Here is a 22,526-nt window from a genome sequence, read left to right on the forward strand (position 1 = left end):
GTGGGAAGTGAAATAATGGATCACCTCACACTGAGGATCGAAGTCCTATTGTGTCCAAAAAGGTAGAAGAACTTTCGGAGCAAGCGGTAACACAACTGCGATGTAGAGTCCACGTTCAGCCGCAGTCAATGAATTTATGCAGCGTCTTGACGAGAGGTGTTACGTGGAATCCGAAAAGCGAGCGTCGCTTTTGCTCTTTCCTTAGCACTGCAAAAATCCCCATTTTCGAGTGATCTGACAAATCTATCTTTTGTGACTGACGGTATCACTTCGAGATATGTTGCTATATAGGAAAATGTAGCCAAGTGAATGCCCTACCGAATGATGTAAGTTTCATAAACAAAGCTATTCGTGTATTTCCAAAATTAATTTTAATTAACAAAAATAAATAATTGGTGAAACAAGCAGAAATCTCATGAACATAATGCCTGTATTTTGAACAAAAATACCAACTTACAAGTTCCACAACATACAAAATATGGCAAATTTTGTCAGAAATAATATCTGCAAATCTCAACACTCTGGATCAAGAAGTTCATAATTTGTGGAGTTTTAGTTTGCGGAATAATTTGTGGAAAATAATGTCAACACCCATGTTGTTCATGTAACTGAGTGGCAGAGTTCATTGAAGGAGTGAAACAGAGACGAACATCATAATTTCTGCAGAAAATATTAGTTTCGTGCTCAACCACCCTGTTCTTATAGCACATTTTGCGCTTTCAATGCTTTTCAATTCCTTTCGGTCAGTTTGAAGACAGGAAGAACTGCAATGGTGCAAGTTATACATATCTACACATTCAGGACAAAGATATGATTGTCTAACACTTTCAGAGTCATTATTTGCCCATTCCCCTAAACAAAATCAAATCCAAATATGCTTCAAATTCGAGTATTGCACATTTGCGAAAGAGATTCTTGTCATGTATTCCAATAACGCTCAAACTACGCCACTATTATGCGTGAGATTTTCAACACTGTGGTCAGTGGTCAACAAGGAATAAAACAACATTACAGTTTCAATCGACTGAAACGGACACAACCATCCCTTTAAGCAACCCACAAATAATACAGTTTTTGTAATTAACGTGGCCATAACAAGATTAACACGTAGATGATGCTACAAAATGACAGTCAATCGAAATAATCTTCTAGGTCTATATCAGGATCTAGCAAGTGTTCCCCAAAAGCAGACAGGTCCAGCTGTCCGAACATGAGATTTTCAAAAGTCTCCTCGAGGTCAGTCTCTCCGACGAGAACAGCTCCTATTAGCCGTCCATTTTGCATCAAGGCCTTGACGTACTCTCGGCTTGGTGTGACACGTAGCAGTGCCTCGCAACTATTTCCCAGGCCTTGACCATTGAAAAGACCCAGAAGCACCACCTGCAACAAGAAGGTTCCAAATGCAAGGTATAATATATATAGGGCCTGACTTTTTAGGGTTAAACCCGTATCAGCCCGATATTTACCCCCCGAACGAAATCTGTAAAATTCGGGTTTAACCCGAATCTACCCGAAAACATCCGGGTCGCGTGGCACACTCATAAGCGTGCATGAAAATAAAGTTTGATAACATTGCTAAACATTAGTTCCATGTTAAGACAAATTTTTATTAAACAAAAAAAAATCACCCGAATACACCCGAATTCCTGACGACAGAATATGCCGTAACGGGATTTAACCCGAATACACCTGAATTTTCAAATTAAAAATATCACCCGGTATTTACCCCCCGAATTTGGCCAAAAATAAAACCCGAAAAAGTCAGGCCCTAAATATATATAAACTGTACTAGCCAGAATAAATACTGGCTTCACAATAATAAGCTACATCTATGTATTATGCAGCAGAATTGAAGGACATGAACCTGGGCTTATCACATTTAAGGTAAGGTGTGCTTACACCACATCAGCGTTGCATTCACATCAACTATGGTGAAACATGCCTCCAGCACTTTATGAGATTGCTATGTTATCCAACGTGCATTTCCCAGTGATGCTCCAATCTACATGGACATCAGTTCATCAGCTGAGCACGTGCAATGTTCACACTAGAATGACTCCTAACAATGCAAGTTACTATAATTTCGCGCGTATAAGCCATTTTTACGAACGTTTTGAAAATTTTCAAGCAGATAAGCCACGCTCGCAGATAAGGCGCTGGCAATATGACGGGACTGATTTGTGCAACAAAGGAGACCATAGAGAAGACCATATACTCTGTGGTCCATACTCCAGGGTCGGCATGGTGTGCAACAAAGGAGGTCAGTTCTAGTGTTCTTCCAAGACTGGATTGTGCCCTTGTTGCGTGTTTGTCATGGATTGACGGGGCAGTGGCCTTCGAGAAGACATGAACCACTGTCACCCCTTTCGTTAAAGCTGCTTGGGGGGAAGGCACCAGGGAGGTCAGTCTACTTGAATGTGGACGTGCCCCTGTTACAAACAATGCACAAACAATACTGTTCGTGCATTGGCAGGGCGGTGCTGTCACAGAGACACTGTCAGCCCTTCCGTTAAAACCGGCGTATGGGGAAAATGCCAGGAAAAAATAGTCATCATATAAGCCGTACCAGTGGATAAGCCGCAGAGCGCCCACGAGAAAAAAAAGTTGCGCATAAGCCGCGACTAATACGCGTGAAATTACGGTACAATAAAGGCTCCTGCAATTTGTGCGGGTTAAGAATGTGGGACTCGATACACCCAAAGGGATAAGAGATCGTGAACTCCCTCGATCCTTACCTTGAACCCAAAGAAACGAGTGACATGTGCAAAGATATCGAAGCATGAATCCAGCACTGGTTCGGGCTGCTGGCGAAGAGCGGCTGCCATGCAGGTGGCAGCACGGTGGCCCATCTGGCGCGCCTGGGTCCAGAGACGCATTTGGAACCACAAAGATGCTGGAGGCCAAGATGCGGTACACACGTCACCAGCGGCGTAGACGCTTTCAGTCGAAGACCGCATGCAACTATCTACAGCAATTCCACCGTCCTCCGAGAGATTCAACTAGAAATACAACACTGACAGGTCACTCTTGCCTGCACGGTTCACGTTGTTTGAAATTTGCTTCTACACTAAGACGTCTCACATGTTGCGCATATTTGTTGACTGAACTGCAAACAACACTCCCCAATTCTACGCAATACCTCAGATGTTCCATCTACTCTTGCTGACCTGCCAAGGTGACTGAGGCCTGTTTACTGCCAGGCGCCAGCTGGTCCATGTGGTTTCTTGGTCAACTGTTATCTATACTCACTAACTACTAGATTATAACGAACGACCATGTCATAATTGGCAACCCCAATGAGGACCAAGTCTGCACGATCCGCTGGGGGTGCTACTCATCGGCCCGCAAGATCTACATCGTGATTGGACAAGGGAAATTTGAATTTTGAATGCGCAGAAGCAGACATATGACAACCGTAGCAGACGACAGCAACAGTTCCCAGGAAAACGTGTAGAATGATGATGATAATCAACTTTAGAAAGAAGCACCTCTCGTGGGACATTCACCGCTTCTACAAAAATACTGAGGTAAGCTGAAGTACAAAGTATGGCAGAAATTGAGGAAGCAATAACCGGGCCGATGAGTTGCGCCTCCGCTAGCTTCCAAATGCAGCGCTGGGAAGGGGCTATGACATAGTAGTTATAAATCTAGTCATGCCTATACAATCACTTAAAATAGCCACACGTAAAATTACACCGGTCGTGACCTTTTCTTTTGCTATTTATGCCAACTGCATGGTCTTCCTTGATTCTAAAGGGCACTTTCACATTTCCGTAGACCAAAGGACAAAAAGACGTAGTGAAGGACAAACACCAGAGAGACAGCAACATGACGAGCACTACGTCTTTCCCTCTTCTAAGCTCTTGTCTGAGTGATCGTCCTGTTGCCATCTCTCTTCTGTTTATCTTTCACGCGCTACAGCTTTTCGAAGTCATGTTCCAACTAACCCAACAGTCAACGCTCGTAAACAGGTTTCTCTACTATTTATTTTCTATCCTATCTCGCACAAAAAATTACGGCTGAACAATAAAAGCAACTTTTTCATCCACAGTACAGACTCTGATAGTCTTTGAGTCACAAAAACCTTTGATATTACAGTGCTGGACAAAAGCAACACAAAGCAGCGTAATTTGAGGTCCCTGGGTTACTCCCATCCCATTCAGATAAACGTTAAAGCCTCCACAGACCCTAGCTGGTCCTTCCATCAACATGTGCATATGCTGTTAGGGTGCTACTGAGAAGAGAATGATAGTGCTCCTATGTTCCGCAAAATTTTGTCCAGCACTGTACACACTGTAAAAGTCATTGATTTCGTGTGGAACACATTTTTGCGTTTTCTCTGAGGCCATAGTTGAAGTGGAAACTTAAATTCCTGGAAAACGCAGGCTGGAAAACGCAGGCTGGAAAACGCGGCGACGTCAGTGTATCAGCTTTGTGAGTTCTAAATTCGAGCATGTTTGGCACTCGCGAAAAACATGAAAAATCGCTCCGCTTGAAACACACTTTTACAGTACTACCCGTACTATAATGATCCTATGTAGTTACCATATTTACTTACATACTGGAGGCACCCCACACTTGAGCTTCGAAATTCTGGTACTCTTTTGATTCCCCACACATTAAATGCACCCCGACTTTAGTAGCACACCCCTAGATTGTCTCGCGCAGGGTCAGTATACCGTGCTCGCACGGCCGCTTGTACCACGCAGTCAATATGATGGAGCGCCCAGCGCCACAGTGATGAACGCTGATTGCGATGGACATCAAGGAGTATTTCGTCCACGCTTGATAGAATGGAAGACCGTTTGATGTGGGAGAATTGCGACGTTCGATTCCGAGAAGATCACCGCTAGTATCTCGGAATAAGGTAGGAGCTAAATGTATGGATGAAAGAAGGAAATCAATTCTCATTGAGTTAAATGTACCTTAAGTGTTGTCTCCTCTCTATAGCACCCCCCTCAATGGCGCAAGGTTTTTGGGTAAAAAATGTGCGCGAGTAAATACGATATACTACACGTGTTACACCGTGTACTTGATGGATGTGTCACTTGACCTGTATAAGCTGTATAAGAATGCAACACACTTGCCTGTTCACCTATGATCTTCACTGTGTCTGTGTTGGGTCGGACACCCGTAGCACTGACCACGAGGTCGCATCCAAATGTGTGGCCATTCGTCAGCACAACGTACACTGGCCAGTCGTCTAGGCAATGACACAAAATGATTTGTATTCACCTTGACTAAACAGGAAAATACATAGGAAAAAGGTGTAGGACAAGGCACATGACAAGGGCTATGCAATCACTCAAATTTTTAAAATATGAAAGCGAGTAATCGTGTATGTGATTCAGATTCTGAATCGAATATGGAATTCTATATTCAAACTAGAAACAAAAGAATGTCTCTTTCAAACCGAATGTATTCGAATAGTTCTGAAGCTGCATGTGTAAGCCCAAAAATGCCATAGGAGAGGGTACAAAGCAAAGTTAGTGCTGCTTCCTATGAAGGTCTGTATACATACAGGGTGTCCAAGCAAAGTGTGAACATATTTTTGAAAAATATGTATATCACTTTTTCCGAGATGAAATCAATTGCAATATAGCATACGCTGAAGGGCACTCCTTATGAGGGCACCAGCAAACTCCTAAGACAATGTCTTAATTAACTTTCAATAATTAACTTTTTAATTATAAAGCTACGAAGTTGTCCCAATGAGAACATCTGTTCCTTTCGGTCACCTGATATCGTAGCCGTTTTCAGAACAAAAATCCATTTGGTAGATCGTCCGCAAAAAATTCGTGGAGGAACATTTTGTTTCTTTATTCTGTTCATTGCGCATCCTCAGAGACGCGTATTTCCTTCATCCCCAGTGTGAGAGGGGGAAGGAGCACAGTACCGCCTCATGCGTCGAAGATGAGCTTTAACTTGCGGAAACAAAACAAAAACCAATGTATCTGGTGACTCTATCGGAGCTGCCCTTATCTTGTGTTGCATCTTCTGTTTTCTTTTAATCTTTTTTCAGGACACAAGAGGCGATAGTGTGCTCTTTCCCCCTCTCACATTAGGGATGAAGGAAATACACGTCGCCGAAGTGGCGAAGGCTAAAGCGTAATTTTTACAAATTTTTTTCGACTATTGATGTTGCAATACCATGCATAGTTTTTGTTGGGTTTGCGGTCATCCGTGGAGTACTTTCATATTTCTGTTAAAAAAAAGTGAGGTTCGCTTGGCAATTTTCAAGGTTCAATTGAGAAAAATAAATTTCTCTCAATTGAAAATTGTCCAAAGGCTTCCTAAACAGCAGCAAAAGTTTCCAGAAGGTAATAGCCGAAAGTCCCACAATCCTCCGGTGAGTATGTCGCCAGTTAGAATTTTTTATCGCTTTAGGTGAAACCCCTGTACATTAACTCTATGGTGCCCATGGCCGTTACACAAATGTGTCCGAATAATCGAACACGTCCGAAAAATTGGCCGGTGAGTGTACGTGCGTATCAACCACAAACAAAATGGGAACCACAGTTGCAAAACTAGAGCCTTCTACATATCATTTATCTCGCGCACGTCAGTAGAGTGGAATCATCTTCCTGGCACCATTACTTCAATCCTTGATAATCCTAAATTCAAAGATGCCGTGCAAGAGTATTGTTTCACGGACGTTACTCCTCCACATGCGTTTGCTATGTATTTCTATTAGGGGTGTGCGAATCCGAATATTTCAAGTCGAATCGAATATCGAATCGAATGGGGGAAAAAATTCCGAATACCGAATCGAATATTTGTGCAAAATTTGCAATATGTGACTTTCGCACTAAACGTTTCCATTTTGTAGCCCATGGCTTTAGTGTAATTTTTCTGGCATTAACTGTCACGAGAGAGACATGCAATTCTTCTGTTTAAAGCCCCTACTCTTTAATTTTACATGAGAGTGCTTCTGCTTTTCAGGTGAGCCTACACTTACTGGAGAGGTTACCTTCATTTCAAAATTTTATGTCAGACAGTAGCATGTTATACGGATGAGGCTGTAATTGTTTCAGACAACCACAGGCCATTTGTGAAACAAACGAATTGGCAGCCTGCCTCAGTTTTGCCATGAACACCCTTTAGTTTCTTTGCACTCGTCCTAGGAAGTTCCACTACTGAAATTTTAGATGTAAAGGACATCTTTAAGACACCCTTCTTGTTCGTGGGCTGTAGTCATTATTCGAGAGTCCTAACCTTTTAAAGGCAACCTCACAGACATCAAATCAAAGTCCCTCGTCGGCACTGTTAAACTGCATGTGGGAGGGGCGCCTCCCCTTCCACATAAAATGTCTACAAAACAAACTTTGGATAACGTTATCTTAAACTAAACACCGTCCAGCCTGTGTTGGTTCTGCAGCAAGGACAATTTCGTAAAGGAGGCTTCTCCTCATACACGGAAGCATCAGGTGAAGCCCACTTTCGGGTTGTGTCGTTCATATTCGTGGAATAGTCGAATATTCGAAAAATCGAATACTGGATATTCGACTCGCGAATCGAATAGTTCGAGCGTTTGATATTCGATTCGATTCGAGAATTCGAATATTCGCACACCCCTAATTTCTATGTATTGCCTCGTTGTTGAAATTGCACTGTTCTTTTACTTTATACACCGTGTGTATCGTAGCAAAGTATTGTTGTAAGATCCATTTTTTGTATGGTAGCTCTCAAATCCATTGTTTCCATTTCCACTCCTCTCGGTAATACTCCTAACCCCTGAGGCCACACTAAATAAATAAAAATAAATAAATAGAGAGTTATGGGAGAATGTAAAACTTCCATGATAACATTTCTAAAAACATGATACGCCATGGTCTTGATTCCTCTGGAGTGGCTGATATCATGTTGCTGATATTAACTCAACTGCACTTTGTCTATACCGTGCCTCTAGCTTCTCTTGGAAAGCTTTTTTTTTTAAAGTGTGTGACTGAAAATCGCGTGCGATTTTTAAAAAACTGACTGAACAGCATGCAACAGTAAATATACGGCATGACAGCCCTGATGCTGTGCCATATACGTAGCATTGCATGCTTTTATGCATTACATGTGCATGTATTTACCTTTCTTAGCAAAGCCATCTGGTTCCAGAGTTTCCCGTGGCCTGACACTGGCTCCAGACAAGAGTTCTTTGACCTCACAGTTGTACTCAATGTGAACCTTTTTCTGAAAGGTAGAAGTGAAAAAGAGGAAAATACTGTGAAATCCTTAAAGTAGCACAGAAGTCATTTTTAACACCCAGTTTTCTTCTTATAAAACTGTTAAGTTTGCCAGTAAGATGCACCATGCGAAGTAATTTACACCACCGAGTCATAATTATCGCAGAAATTGAATTTAAAATACGCCGCAAAAAGCGACCGTGCGCAACGGTGGTGAAGAGCAGTACCAGCCTGTGATCTGCCTGGAACCTCGCGCTGACGCTATAAGGACTCGCTCGCTGATTGGCCTAGAAAAATGTTGTCTGCTACTCCGCTGTCGTCTGCTACTCGGCTGTTCGGGGTTCTGATAAAGCCTTTCTCCTTGCTCGGTAAAGCTTCGGGCGCTCCTTGTATCCCCAATTCTCCGGGAAAACTGGCAAAACAGGTTTACGGCGGCAAAGGAACAATGCGCTGACCCCCACTGATCGGCAAACCAGAACGAGTCTCCTTATGGCGTCATCAGTGACGTGCCATCATACCTCCTCATCCTCGTTATAGCTGGAGTGGCGAGTTAAGGGTGAATGCGCGGAGCTATGTTTATGTGAGTTTTTTTCTGGGAAACAAATTGCACACATCAAAACCTTTCGCGCTATTCGGTATAATGACACACACACTTTCATCAGATGTCTTAATCTGAAATTTTTTTGGATGGCCCTCTGTACTCCTTTAATGATCACGAGCCGCTAATTTTTGCGAATTGCAAAAATTTGCACGGTTTGAAGGCACACGAAAATTTCGATAAAGAATTGACAATTCGAAAACTGCTATGTAGGTCAAATTTTCTTTTCACAGCTGTCCATGCAGGCGAGTAGTAAACGTTTTGTAGTAGTAGAAGCCACACACATGAAGTGTGGCTTTTATCAAACTAAGTAGTATGGGTAATATTGGACTCGTCACGAAGTAAACTGGCCAAGTCACGAATTTTAGCATCCAAAATTCGCAAAATTTAGTAGATGCGAATATGTGCCCCATGTCCCATTCGTGAAAAATGCCACAAAGTTAAAGGGTTTTTGAGTACTAGCATATCAAATCTTATTTGAGGCCAATGGAATTGGTGTTCTGAGGCTGGAACACAGGAGAAAAGACAACACAACACACAAGCCTCGAGTACCTAAGAACAAAGAAAGAAGGAAGTCACTGAAAAGATTAGCCAGCTGTATGACTCGAACCCACATCTGTGTATAGATGTGGGTTTGAGTCCTACAGCTGGCTAATCTTTTCAGTGACTTCCTTCTTTCATTATTTGAGGCCATTTACACTAATTCACACATCTTATTCCAGTTCAAGAATCCAAGTACTTAGGTTCTCTATTTCATTAAGATCTTTGATCGAATAATCATATCAGGAGTGGCTATGGGAAGCAGTAGGTTATGTTATTTAAAACACTAAAGGACATGCATCCTGATATGAAAATAGTCGCATATAACAATCTAGTATGGTCTACGAATGCAACAACTCAGGGAAAAGAGGCGCTGACGCCAGGAATCGAACCTCGGTCTTCTGATAACAGTAACCAGGTAGCATATCTGACCGGAAATCAGAAGACCCAGGTTCTATTCCTGGCGTCAGCGCCTCTTTTCCCTGAGTTGTTGCATTCGTTGATTTCCGGGCGTATGAGGCTTACACGTTTGTGTCGTCCCTAAGTGTGGTCTGCCTCGGCCAAATCTCGTTGGTTAGTATGGTCTATTCCCGATTATGACTGAATTATTTGGTACCCAGAAGCTGCTGCAAAAATTCATGAAATAGAAAATATCCAAATAAGAGTGATTCTGCTTTGTTTTTAATAGGTGTTCTTGGCATGATTCCCCATTACACGTGTTACAGACAGCTGGTGTCCCTACAGTAGCACACGGGGTTAGGGTACAACGTTCAAAAACCATTTTTGTTAACTTTGAGTACCAACACATATATCAAGCCGTCAGAGTACACATATAAATAAATCATAAATAAATCACAGACAGGAAAGTTTACACAGTTATGCCCTCCAGATATATTTTGAGCAATATCACTTTCATTAAAATTGTATAAAAATTCATTTTTGCCAACTGTGATTGCGGAATGTAATCACCAACTTCTGCAGGCTATCAAACGGGATAGTATATCTTCTCTCTTTTACTGAGGATTAATACTTGTAAACCTTAATGTTGTATTCCTTGTTCATATTAATAAATGTACTGAGTAATATTTTGTGTTGCCCTCCTACAACGGCATAAAGTATGCTACAGGTATTGTAAATAAAATCAAAATTCGCTTATGGTTAGAGGTATCTCATTCTCTAACAAGTATGTGTGTACTGCCATTCTAACGACTCTGCTATGTTATGCAGTACAGAAGATCACATTTAAGATTCTTTTTGGAATAGTAACCAGAAAGCATATCTTGCCTCACTACTGCCTTTGATAGAGCAGCCGGATGCCCAGTCTGGTCCCAATGCACTGCCTAATACATCTTGGCTACTTTCAGGACATCCTAATGTGTGAGGAAAATGTTTGTGCACTCAACAATACTTCCCTGCATGTCTAGTACAGGTTGGGACAAAAGTTTAAGGAACACGCGAGCGGCCGGCTTTTTTCTTCGGTGCGACACCCTAGCGGCCGGCAGAAGCGGGTGAGTTCACTGCTTCGGAGGGGTGGAAGCGTGCGCTGTTAGAGGCACACAGTGGTAGATCCCTTGTCGCTTGGGTGTGTGAGCTGGAAGCTACCGCTGTGTGCCGCTAACAGCGCACCCTTCCACCCCTCCGAAAGAGTGGACTCTCCCGCTTCCGTCGACCACTAGGGTGTCGCACTGAGGAAAAAATACGCCGCTCGCGTGTCCCGTAAACATTTGTCCCAACCTGTACAACAAACTTATTTAGTACGAAGATGGGTCAAAAATAATTATTGCCAGCAGCATGCAAGTAGGCAACGTGTGAGCAACTAGCACCACAATGTCATGTGGAGCTAGGGTTGCCACCTTTCGGAGTGCAATATACCGGCTGAGGGAGGGGAGGTGGAATAGTGGGAAAGAGAAAATTTCCCGGGAAAGGGAAAGTGGGTGAGGGGTGGAGAGTATACAGAGTGAAAGAAAGAAAGAACGAGCGTACTCGCTCGAGACAACAATGATAACAATAATGAATAACTAAGAAAACGACTGGTGACTACGGAGTTGGGTCTGTGCTCCAGATTTATTCAAGCTGTAGTGGAATGTTGAAAGGAAAACCCTAGGTGCATTCTTTTCGCTTGCACCGCCTGCACCAGATCTGAACTGGGTTATTTGCGTACTGCACTTTCCTGTTGAAAAGAAAGGCATTACTAAGAAAGTTCCTTTCAGCTGGAAAGTGCAGCTCCTGAAAACCTGTCTTGCGTGGAGTCCAAGGTAGTGCAGTCCAGTGCAAGTGAAAAGAATGCGCCCCCTGTAAGAGCCCCTATGAAAGGTGTTGAGCCACAAATACTGGCAAAAGGCTGCCGGTATCACCTTCCTACCGGCAACCGGCAGAGCGAGCAAATAACCGGCCTGGTGGCAACCCTATGTGGAACATAATGTTCTCCCATCGGAGTACTGACTTACAAATTGACTTGCTATTGCAGCCAATGTTACGGCTGTTAATAGGTGAATGAAGCTTAGAAGATTGTGTAGGTATAGTGAGTTTTAGTGAATCCTTCTCGGTCAAACAGTATTGTAGGCGATCAATGAGAAGAGGAGCCGGCTTAGAATGTCATCTGGCTGAGCAACGGCAATGGTTTATGTGGAAACAAATTCATTAAGGCTCCCTGATTTCTTTCCTGTACCGTTCACATTTACCGTATTTACTCGCACATACAACACGTTTTTAAAATCCACAATCAAGCACCCTACATTGAGTATCATACTAGTTACTCGAGGAAAACAGACGCTCCCTTTGCACTACTGTGGCTGGTGCTGTGCAGTAGTGCTGCTAAAATCAGGATGCATGAAACAGAGTACTAACATTTGTACAGCAAAGTAGTGAGTGTGTTAATTATGCGAGTAAATACAGCGGGCCTGCACTCCTGCAGGATGCTTTAGTGTAATTATTTCTCCTCGTATTGGGGAAAAAAGTTCTGCACGAATATGGTCGAGGCAATGGTGCCCCCAAAAAGTTGCTGAACTTACAGCGAAGAATTGTTTATGACTTACTTATTAGTTTATTTAGCTGAATATACTGCAAACGTATTTTTATTCGCGATGTATGATATTTCGCGATTCCAGGTCTGTTTCCTTCCGCGGGATCAATGTCAAGCTGTGTTCGTGAGTACAATTTTTCGCAATTTTTTAGCGGTCGCAAAATTCGTGAAAATTAATACATCGCGAATAAAAATACGTTTGCAGTATTTAGACATATCAAATGGTATGTACATTTAAATACACCAAGAATTAACTAAAAAAACTCAGTTATTACCGATAGGACCACTAAAATAATTACTCTGCAATGAAACAAAAGCAGCACAAAAAATGCAAAAGAGCTGTTCACACCTTGCTATTAGTACCATGCATCGACAACGTATAACCCACAAGAATAAAAAAGTGTGAAAAGTAAAAGTAAAAAGTGTAAGTGTAAAAGTGAAGTAAGTGTAAAAGTGAAGTAAGTGTAAAAGTGTACGTGTGTGTAAAAGTGTGTAAAAGTGTAAAAAGTGTAATAATATAAAAGTGTAACCTGCAACGTGGTACATGGTCCTCTTCCGCATGACGAGGGGCTTCGTGGGAGGTGCCTGGCCATGTTTTTGATGTTCCAGAAAAAAATGTGCAGCACCAGGGTCGAAAAATGTTGCCCCCATGGAGCTGTGGCGGAGTACCCAAACTACCTCGCACTGCTGGAGCTCATACCTGGACATAATGCAGATAACAAATTATAGGTATTCCAACCGCACAGTGCCTCACTTCCCTGCATTGTGCTGAAGAGCCCCAATCAGGGCAAAACTGCAATCCATAGCAGGGGTAGTGACATGCTTGATTAGCAGTAGACAAAAATGTGCAGCCCTCAAGCTTCGCATTTCCCCCACTTTACACATAACATGCTCCTCCTGAGGCAGACGACGCAGGTAGAAATTGAAACACGGTATTGTTGTGGTCAAAGTTTGGTGCACCTCATGGAAGAAATATCACTACTGGCAAATTGTTATTTAGCTAATTATATGAAAATTTAAATGAAAGGATAATTTTGTTAGCGATTTTTGAGATCACCACATATTGTTTTTCTTGGTGTGCATGTTTGCTACACAGACGCCTGAAACTCAGCATGAATCTGCTGCACTGAATGCAACTTCACTCCATCATAAATTATGAGGTAGTGTACATTACAGCTTCACCCGATATCTTAAAGGAGCACTAAAGTGCCAAAATTTCCGTTTGTGGAATGAAAGATCCCATCACCTTGACAGTAACGCAAGAGGAATGGGATTAATCTGGTGTGCTGTTTGTAATTAACGTGTGTAATTAAGTGCCAATTCGGAGGTACCTCTTTCCTTCCTCTGAAGCAGCGAAAAACATCGAAGGTACATGACTCCAAGGCACTCAACTGTCGAAGGAAATATATTGCGGGGATGTCCTCTTCCCACATTTCTTTGTCCAATTAACGCTGCTTGAGGGGAGTTCCAACTTGACTACGACACGTAGGGATACTACACCTTGCCGGGACGCATATTGTGTAGGAGCGGCAGCCAGAGCTACTACAGTGCAATCCCATTAATTCGAACTTGATTTGGACCAAGGATTTGTTCGAATGAAGCAGAGCTTGAACTAAAGGAAGCCGCTCTGACTGAGGACTTGATGCATTGCGAGCGCATACTAGCTGCACGTCCGAGCTGCACCAGAGGTGCATCATGGCTTGCTAGGTCACGTGACGGCAGAAATATAAGAGGCTTATCCTTTCCAGAACACTTATTTACAGGCAAGCGTCAGAACAGCTCGGGGCAAAAAATAATGCAGTTTACCGTGATTTCACGCATATTAGCCGCGGCTTACGCACAATTTTTTGTCCTCTCAGGCACTCTGCGGCTTATCCACTGGTGTGGATTATCTCATGACTATTTTTCCCTGGTATTTTCCCCATATGCCAGTTTTAACGAAAGGGCCGACAGTGTCTCTGGAACAGCAACACCCTGCCAATGCAGGAAAAATGCATAACAGGGGCGCATCCACATTCGAGTAGACTAACCTTCCTGGTGTCATCCCCCAAGCACCTTCAACGAAAGTGGTTACAGTGACTCTTCTGGAAGGCCACTGACCTGTTGATCCATGAAAAACACGCAACAAGGGCACAATCCGATCTTGGTAGAACACTAGAACTAGCCTCCTTTGTTGTACACCATGCCAACCCCAGAGTATGGACCACAGGTTTTATGGCCTCCTTCTTTCTCTCCATTCTCTATGGTCTCCTTTATCGCACAAATCAGTCACGTAATATTGCCCGCAGCTTATCTGCCCGAAAATTTTCAAAACGTTCCTAACAACGGGTCCTGCGGCTTATCTGCGGTGCGGCTTATACGCGGGAAATTATGGTAACCGTTATATAAGGAAATTGAAAATGACCACACTTTAGTTCGCTAAATAGAATAATTCGTTAAATCGAACTTGACGAGGAAAAAATGATACAAGCGCCGACCCGTGCAGCCCGTTCTAGCGTACGCCGTTTTGTCATAAAACTGGCTTAAAAATACAAACAACACTCTTATTCTTGAATGTCGTGCAAGTTTTATGGAGCCCAAACGTCATCACCGTACTTACGGTGCCATTCTGGAGGGTACAAAAAAAAAAAAGTTTCGCCTGAACTTCGCGGATAGCAATGTCACTTTTCTTTTCATTCTCGTACATGGCATCGATCATCGCAAGTTTCTTATCAACTGACAAAACCTTTAGTTTTCGGACCGCACTAGTTGCAAAGAACCACAGGAAACAGATCGAAACATGAAAGTGACCAGGGAGTGACCACAATGCTTCCATAGCAAAAGCGAGGAGGTGAATGCCCGATGGCCCGATCTGCCGATTATGCTATCCGACGTGACAATGTCAATGACCAAGAACAACACACTGTGACGTTGACGTTACTCCTCTCTTCCTCACATGGGTTCTGGCCAACGTGCGACACTCCTCCCTCGCCTCTCGCTCTCTCACTTAGGAACCGGCGCCGCGATTGCATGCGCTGCTGCAATAAGTTTTGTCTGGCTTCTCGTGCTGCAGGCTTCATTAAATAGAACATGCCGAATGAAGACACTTCGTTAAATCAAGCGCAGAAATGCATTGGCCTCTATGAAGAAGTATCCGTGCAACAGAAATCGTACAATAAATAGACGCTTCAAATCGATGTTTGCTACATCGAGGTTCAACTGTATACATGCTTGTATCGTTTCTTTAGCCAATCATCCCAGAAACGCGACAGCAATGGCAGTGTGTGATGGAATACTTTTGTTTGTAAAACGACTATCCTTGCGTTTGCTGACCAAGAGAAAGGGAGGCTCCGCATCCTAGATGCGGGCCAATAGGAGGATGCGGAGGGCAGACACTTCCCAAGCATCTGCTCTCGCCTAAGAGATGGCGCAGCATTACCGTTGTTTGGAGTGTCGCATGGCTTCTGTGCGAAAAATGCTCTGCTCTCAGCCGTTGGTTAGATTGGTGCGCCATGGCAGAAGCCTTGTGACACGCGAAACAACGGCAACGCTGCGCCATCTCTTAGGCGAGAGCAGAGGCTTGGGAAGTGTCTGCCCTCCGCATCCTCCTATTGGCCAGCATCCAGGAGGCAGAGCCTCCCTCGCTCTTGGTCAGCAAACGCAAGGATAGTCTGTAAGACTTACACAAGTTCAATGGCAATACCACCATTGCCAACCACGACGATACGCCTCGACTTCCGTAGTCTCTCTTGAAGCACCTGTATGGAACGAATTATCTATAACTGGTCCATTCAAAATTTTCTAGTCGTCACACATGAATGTACACATTGGGAGAATTCAAGAGAGTAGTCGATTACTAGCACCGTAAAAGTGGTTAAATTTGCGGGCTCAATAATTTGCGAATTTGTGAGTAGCCTGGACGAGGCAATTATTCGGGGAACCTTAAATTCGTAGTACTGCGGTGTGTCGACCCTGCATCAGGCATCTTAGGGGCCCTCCACCTTGAACTTCCAAGAAGAAGTTAACAAAAGGTATCACAACTGGGTAATGACCCGTTGCGTTTGTCTTCCTTTTGAAGCCTTCTGACTGACAGGGCTGCGATTAGGGACCCCTTACTCATCTGGTATCTGGGTCATTGCCGGATTGCCCTGCCTCCCGTCATTCCTGTCACCGATCAGGTACGATTGGCACTCGATAGTGATGTTGTAACTTTGACAAAGGCCGATCCGCATGGCAGCGTGCTTAAATCTATACATGCTTGCTGGATGATCCTGGCTTAGAAGGAACTGGAATCACGGGACGCCCACATCTGCACAGGATTTGTGAAGGTTGGCCCAGTAAGCCAGTTACATCCCCGCAACATCATTGCAATATCATCTTATGAATGTTTGGACATCCCGTTGACTTTCACACAGGTGCCATTTAGGTACCATAGACATCCCGGTGACTATGATATCTTCCATTTTTTCACATCGCACATACGTCCCAGCAATATCACGTTTGGATATTTGGATGCTAACGGGATGGCATTTGGTTGCCAAAAATGCCCATATTGTTTTATGGACATAATTGTTACAGCTACATAATGGTAATGGTTACATAATGGTAACAGCCCCCTTCTTTCCTACGCACCCCCTACAGGGAGGTCTTTGTTTGAAGCTGCTACAGTATAGCTGTACAATATAACAAGCCTGAGTTAAGGCGGAGATTTGGGCAAGTTGGTACATAACTACCTAGAAAACAGCGCAGAGACAGGACACAGCAGCAACCTGGCCATGCACTGTCGCGATTGCGGATGCTCATCTCGTTTGGAAGACACACGTGTACTTAGGAGCTACTCCGACAGGCTCGCCAGGGAAATTTACGAAGGAGCACAAATTCATAACACAGGTGAAAGATGTGTCAGCAAGCCGTCAGTGGACCTATTGTACAAAGAGATTAGTTATCTTCAAGAGTGTTCCTAATTGTCCTCCTTTCATGTTCTTCTCTCCCTTTCGGTTTTGCCCCCTTTGGGAAGTAAAGCTTCAGTTGCTAGTCAGCGCTCTGTGTGTGCACTTGTCTCTTCGTGTCCCGTCTCTGCGCTGTTTTCTACGTAGTAGTATAACAATCCTCCTTGGAAGTCATTCTACTGTTTAAAAACACTGAAACAAGTGTGTGCATGAAATACCCGTTGCCAAATTTAGCTATGCAAGTGAGCTGAAACCAAAGCCATGCACCTCAGGAGTGCGTGACTTCACCGACGGGGGCTTATATGGGCCACAAAAGTTCTTCCACCTATTCACAGCGACATGCAGGGATCGGAATCATCAATCTTTTTTTTTTTTTTTTGGTTCGGTTCGGGTTCAGGTTCGCAGGCATACTGATTTGGTTCGGGTTCAGCTCCGCAGCGGTGCAAAATATCGGCTCGAACCGCTTCAGGAAAGTGAATTTTGAGCAGATTGTCATGGGTTAAAGGCAAGCACTATCCTTACGATTCCCAAACAACACAAATGAATTCCAAAATCAAAATTTGGGGTTGCTGGACGACAAAAATTACGTACAAGGAAGCCCGCAACTGCCAAATGGACGACCTCAAAACTAACACAACTGAATGAACCAAACAGCTGCGAGGAGGAAATACATCGTGCACTTGGGTTGCAGTTTTGTTTCGAATGAAATTCAGTTTCAGTTTCGGTTTCCAATTTGTTTGGCAACGCGGCTCAATCCGCCGAGTACAAAAATCGTAGTTCCGACCTCTCACAACGCACGTTACATGTGAACCGTTGTATGAACCAGTAATCGCCTAAATTTATACTGGTTCAGTTATGGTTCGGTCCAGTTACGGTTCAACGAAGAATACGGACCAGTTCCCGTGGCATATGGTTAAGGTGATCGCTTTCCACACCAAGACTGGGAGGTGACATGGGTTCGAACCCTGCCACAGGCTGTGCTCTCTGAGGTTTTCCCTGGGTTTTCCGAAGACATTCCGGACGAATGTCGGCACAGTTCCCCCTGAAGTCGGCCTAGGATGCATACTAACCCCCCTGTTCCCCACTCCTTCCTGCTGTCCTCTCTACATCTGTCCATGTCTGTACGCCGCTCACAGCCACAATTGCCTTGCGGCGCTAACATGGAATTTAAAAAATAATAATAATACAGGTTTCTACCGGTTTTCGGTTCAGGTACTGTTTCCGTTCCGATCCCTGGCGACATGTGCACCCTTGCAAAATTAAGCATCCACAAGTCTTACCTTCACTGTTTCTGTGTCCCGAATGCCCAACACGAAGGGGTTGTCTGTAGACAAGAGCTAGCACAAATAAATTTCAGTAAGCAAATAGGCTGCTGTGCAGAAAGCGAAAGACAGCTCTTACCTGCGGCCTGGCTCCAATGCACAGGCAAAGGTACTCATATTTCAATATTTTTCCCGACTGCAGAGTCAGCTCCTGAGCATAAAAGCCATTGGCATTAAAATGTTGGCATTAAATCGCATTAAAGTAGCACAAAAGTCATTTTAACACCCTGTTTTCCTCCTAGAAAACTGTTAAGTAGGCCAGTAAGAAGCACCATGAGAATTAATTCACCCAATAGGGTCACAATTATTGCGGAAATTGAATTTAAAGTAAGCCGCAAAAAGCGACCGTGCGCAACGGCGTTGGACAGCTGTACCAGCCTGTGATCTGCCTGGGACCTCGCGCTGACGCTACAGGGGCCACGCTCGCTGAATGGTCCAGAGAAATGTTGTCTGCTACTACTCCACTGTCGTCTGTTACTCGGCTGTTCGGGGTTCTGAAAAAACATTGCTCCTGGCTCGGTCACGATTTGGCTGCTCCTTTTATCCCCAATCCTCTGAGGAACTGGCAAAACTGGTTTATGGCGGCAAAGGGACAGGGTGCTGACCCCCCCCCTGACCAACGACCCAGAACGAGTTGCCCCTGTAATGTCATCAGTGACGTGGCATCATACCTTCTCATCCTCGTTACACCTGGAGTGGCGAGTTAAGGGTGAACGCGCGGAACCATGTTGATGCGAGTTTTTTTTCTGGGAAACAAATTGCACACATCGAAACCTTTCATGCTACCTGGTGAAACGCCACACACACTTTCATCAGATGTCTTAATCTGAAAATATTTTTGGATGGCCCTCTGTACTCCTTTAAAATGTGAAAGCCACAGCTGTGTCTAACGTACATGCTTGAGCGTATCCACCACGTGCAGGACGTCTTCCAGAACACGGATGTTCGGGTACTGTTCCGTCAGATACGAGGACGGTTTCTCAACAACGTCGAAGCTTTCGATGACCCTACATATCTGTAAATAAATTTACGGAACAAGTTGTGAAAAACAGCTAATTACGAGTCGTTTGAAGGAGTTGAGAAACTATCTCTAATCATGTGTCTAGTAGTATTGTCCAAATATTCCATATGCAAAGCTTTTCTGGAGACAAGCAGACAGCTGAACTCAGTTTACTGCACCAAACTCAAAATCAGAATGAGTAGAGGTGTAGTGTCTGTGTCCCTGGATCTGCTCCCAATCTCATGCTTACCAAGAAGAAAGCGTACAGGACGCGCATTTGTGTATTTTCAATGAGAGTCACGTATATAGTCGTGTCTGTAAAGCATTCTATAGGTTGTTTTTATTTATTTATGCTCATTACACTACATCGCCTTGCGGCATAGAGTAGCGAGGGTACAAAACGAAGAAAAGAAATGAAAATGTACATGACATTACGACAATCTCTGCACTACCCAATCATGGAAACAATCATTGTCCATGTAAGGCTATAATTAGTTATAAAGGAGAGAAGGCATATCATACGCATCAAAGCTGGAAAACCTAACCAAAATCGATTAATGTCACTGCCGAAACCTAAACAAATCGACGAATTTCACTGCAGATACAGTCACTCCATAAACACAATCGGTACTCATTACATTATTGAAACTGAAATCACCGTTTCTTGCAAGAGTATGAAGGAAGAGCGAGGTTAAGTCAGTGAACTTTGCTGCACATTGTAGTTCCAGTCATATATATAGTTTCGGGGAAGAAGTGTTGCGAGTGTGCAGAAATTACGAACTAATATGTACAGCTTCCCGCAACCTTAACTTGAACGCTGCTTCGAGCGGTGCAGCCAGAGCCGTTTATGGGGAGAGTTTGGCCATTCTGAGGATCTTTTGCTGCTCGGAAGTGGGGACTCCACTTGACATAAGACCTGTTATCCCGAGTGGAAGGCGAGGAAAGATTTCAAAGCGGTAGCCCTGATCCAAAATGGCGGCACTGGCCTTGGCGCCGCCCGTCGTGTGACGTCGAAGGATGCCCTTCGAGACAGACTTCTTCCAATGGCCAAACTCTCGTAACCGTGTATTCACACGAGCGACATTCCTCGCAGAAGCAGAAGACGCGAAAAACGTCCTAGCTTTCTGAGCACGAGTGCTCAACGTCCAGTGTTCACGTACATTGATAACCGTGGGGAATACCCTGCGACACAGCCACAAGATATTCCATAGCAGACGACAGGAAAGACACTGACGGTGTCGTCTCCTAAGTGCGCAGTACGCCACCCCCGATATTCCGCACCGTGTGAATGCTCAACATAACACGGGACGGAACTTTGTCTCTCTGAGCAGTGTTTTCGCTTTTTCTTCCACTGGAATATTCCGTGAGTATGTCGCTCGTGTGAATACGCAGTAGTAAATGGCTCTGGGCGGGCTCATCATTACCATGAAACGAAATTGATTCGAACGAAGCTTTCAAAAGCTGCACTTTCTGCACTGATAAAATAGCATAAATGCAGGTAAGCTGGTGGATGAAATCCATTGTAGTGAGAGCCTGAGCTTGGGCAAGAGAACAGTTGTTGTCATGTCATATTTTCTGCCGTCCTCTCGGCCAAGCTCAGGCATTTTCTACATTGGACCAGGGACAAGAACCGGTATTTTTTCTCGGTCCGGTTCGTGTTCAGGCATATTGGTTCGGTTCGGGTTTAGCTCCCCTGAACCCAAATTATCAGCTTGAACCAGTTCAGGTATATCGGTTCGGGTTTGGCTCATGGAGACCCCCCCACACACACACACCCCACAAAGAAAAAGAAAAAGTGATTAGCGGTCAGGACATTTACAAGGATTGGAATTGTTACTTTTTTCGGTCCTGGTTTAACCAGCTCATATCGGCAGTAATTTTGCTACATGAAAGAGAGCTCACCCTCACCGTATACGGGTGTAAGAGAAAGGTGTGAGATAAAGTTTCAGGTGAAAAACCTTTCATGAAACCAGGTGAAAACACGAGACAAGTAATAAACACATTTGTTCTGTGCTCTCGCTCGGTGCAGAACTGCTTTGACAGATTAACAGGATCAACCACTGCCTCAATGTCACTTTCTATTACAACCGGTGTACGCATGCACGTTCACCTTTTCAACATTCGAAGTTGCCTTCACAACAGGTGATGCAGTCACTATGGTAATCTCCTCTTCGGGACATTGAAGTGCGAGCTGCAAATGCAAACAATTTCTCATGTACTGTCAAGCGAGTATTATGATAGCATGCGGCCCTTCGGGTTTCTATAACTCTGATCACATGTAATGAGATTTGTAAGCATTCGATCTATAGGTTTTGCTTCATCTCCTCATAAAGTCATGCTTCGTAGTGTTGTTCAACTGGAACAAGGCACGAAACACTTTTTTGCTGCGTAACGTCAGAAGGATATACATATTTAATACTTCTACAGCTTGAGAAGGCACAATTTACCTGCTCCGCGCAAGACACGCCAGCAATCCCTCCTCCGACAATTACATATCTGCTCCGAAAGATTCCCGCAGCTGATGTTGCGGTTTCCGAACCGGGCGCTGCCATGCTTTTAGCTCGTGATGACGATAACGATCAGCTCTTTTATGAACGTAGAGGCAGTAGAAAATCCACCGAACCGGCGAGGAAACCTCAGTATGCCTCAGGACGAGAGCCGCCTCTGTTCGAAATATTTATAGAGGAATTACCGAGTATTGGCGGCATCGGCTGCTCTCATCCTGAGGTCATAACTGACAACTGTTCATGACCAGGGGGTAGTAAACTAAATGTTCCAAAAGCCGGGACCCGGGACTTTTCCCATTCTGCCCTGTGGCTGCGATGATGTCTCTCCTAGGAGAGACGAAACGTCTGTTATTAAATTTTGTTTTCTGTTGTGTCAAGCCGGTGCAGTGAGCCGGTGTTGGATCTCTATTTTCTAACCATTGGAACCATGGAGTA

The 22,526-nt window shown here is 44.0% G+C and overlaps 1 protein-coding gene across 1 annotated transcript; it reads right to left on the bottom strand.

Annotated features, from left to right (window-relative positions):
* Nucleotides 1–592: 592 nt before the first annotated feature.
* Nucleotides 593–22,136, bottom strand: LOC135366365 (pyridine nucleotide-disulfide oxidoreductase domain-containing protein 1-like). The gene is made up of 12 exons (XM_064599032.1): nt 22,032–22,136; nt 21,695–21,775; nt 19,480–19,599; nt 18,664–18,735; nt 18,543–18,599; nt 15,998–16,071; nt 12,865–13,034; nt 10,597–10,682; nt 8,079–8,181; nt 5,088–5,203; nt 2,736–2,999; nt 593–1,380 (listed from the first exon to the last, which is right to left on the bottom strand). Exons 1-12 carry the CDS (start codon nt 22,134–22,136, stop codon nt 1,132–1,134), a joined length of 1,497 nt encoding a protein of 498 aa, XP_064455102.1. The 3' UTR covers nt 593–1,131.
* Nucleotides 22,137–22,526: the final 390 nt, after the last annotated feature.

Source organism: Ornithodoros turicata, chromosome 8 (assembly GCF_037126465.1).
Source record: "Ornithodoros turicata isolate Travis chromosome 8, ASM3712646v1, whole genome shotgun sequence".
Taxonomy (NCBI): domain Eukaryota; kingdom Metazoa; phylum Arthropoda; class Arachnida; order Ixodida; family Argasidae; genus Ornithodoros; species Ornithodoros turicata.

Coding starts and splice junctions, on each gene's coding strand:
- LOC135366365 (XM_064599032.1), bottom strand. CDS start 22,136: ATGGCAGCGCCCGGTTCGGAAACCGCAACATCAGCTGCGGGAATCTTT. Junction 19,600..21,694: donor CAACTTCGAATGTTGAAAAG/GTGAACGTGCAT, acceptor ATTTATTTACAG/ATATGTAGGGTCATCGAAAG. Junction 3,000..5,087: donor TGAAGATCATAGGTGAACAG/GCAAGTGTGTTG, acceptor TTGTATTTCTAG/TTGAATCTCTCGGAGGACGG.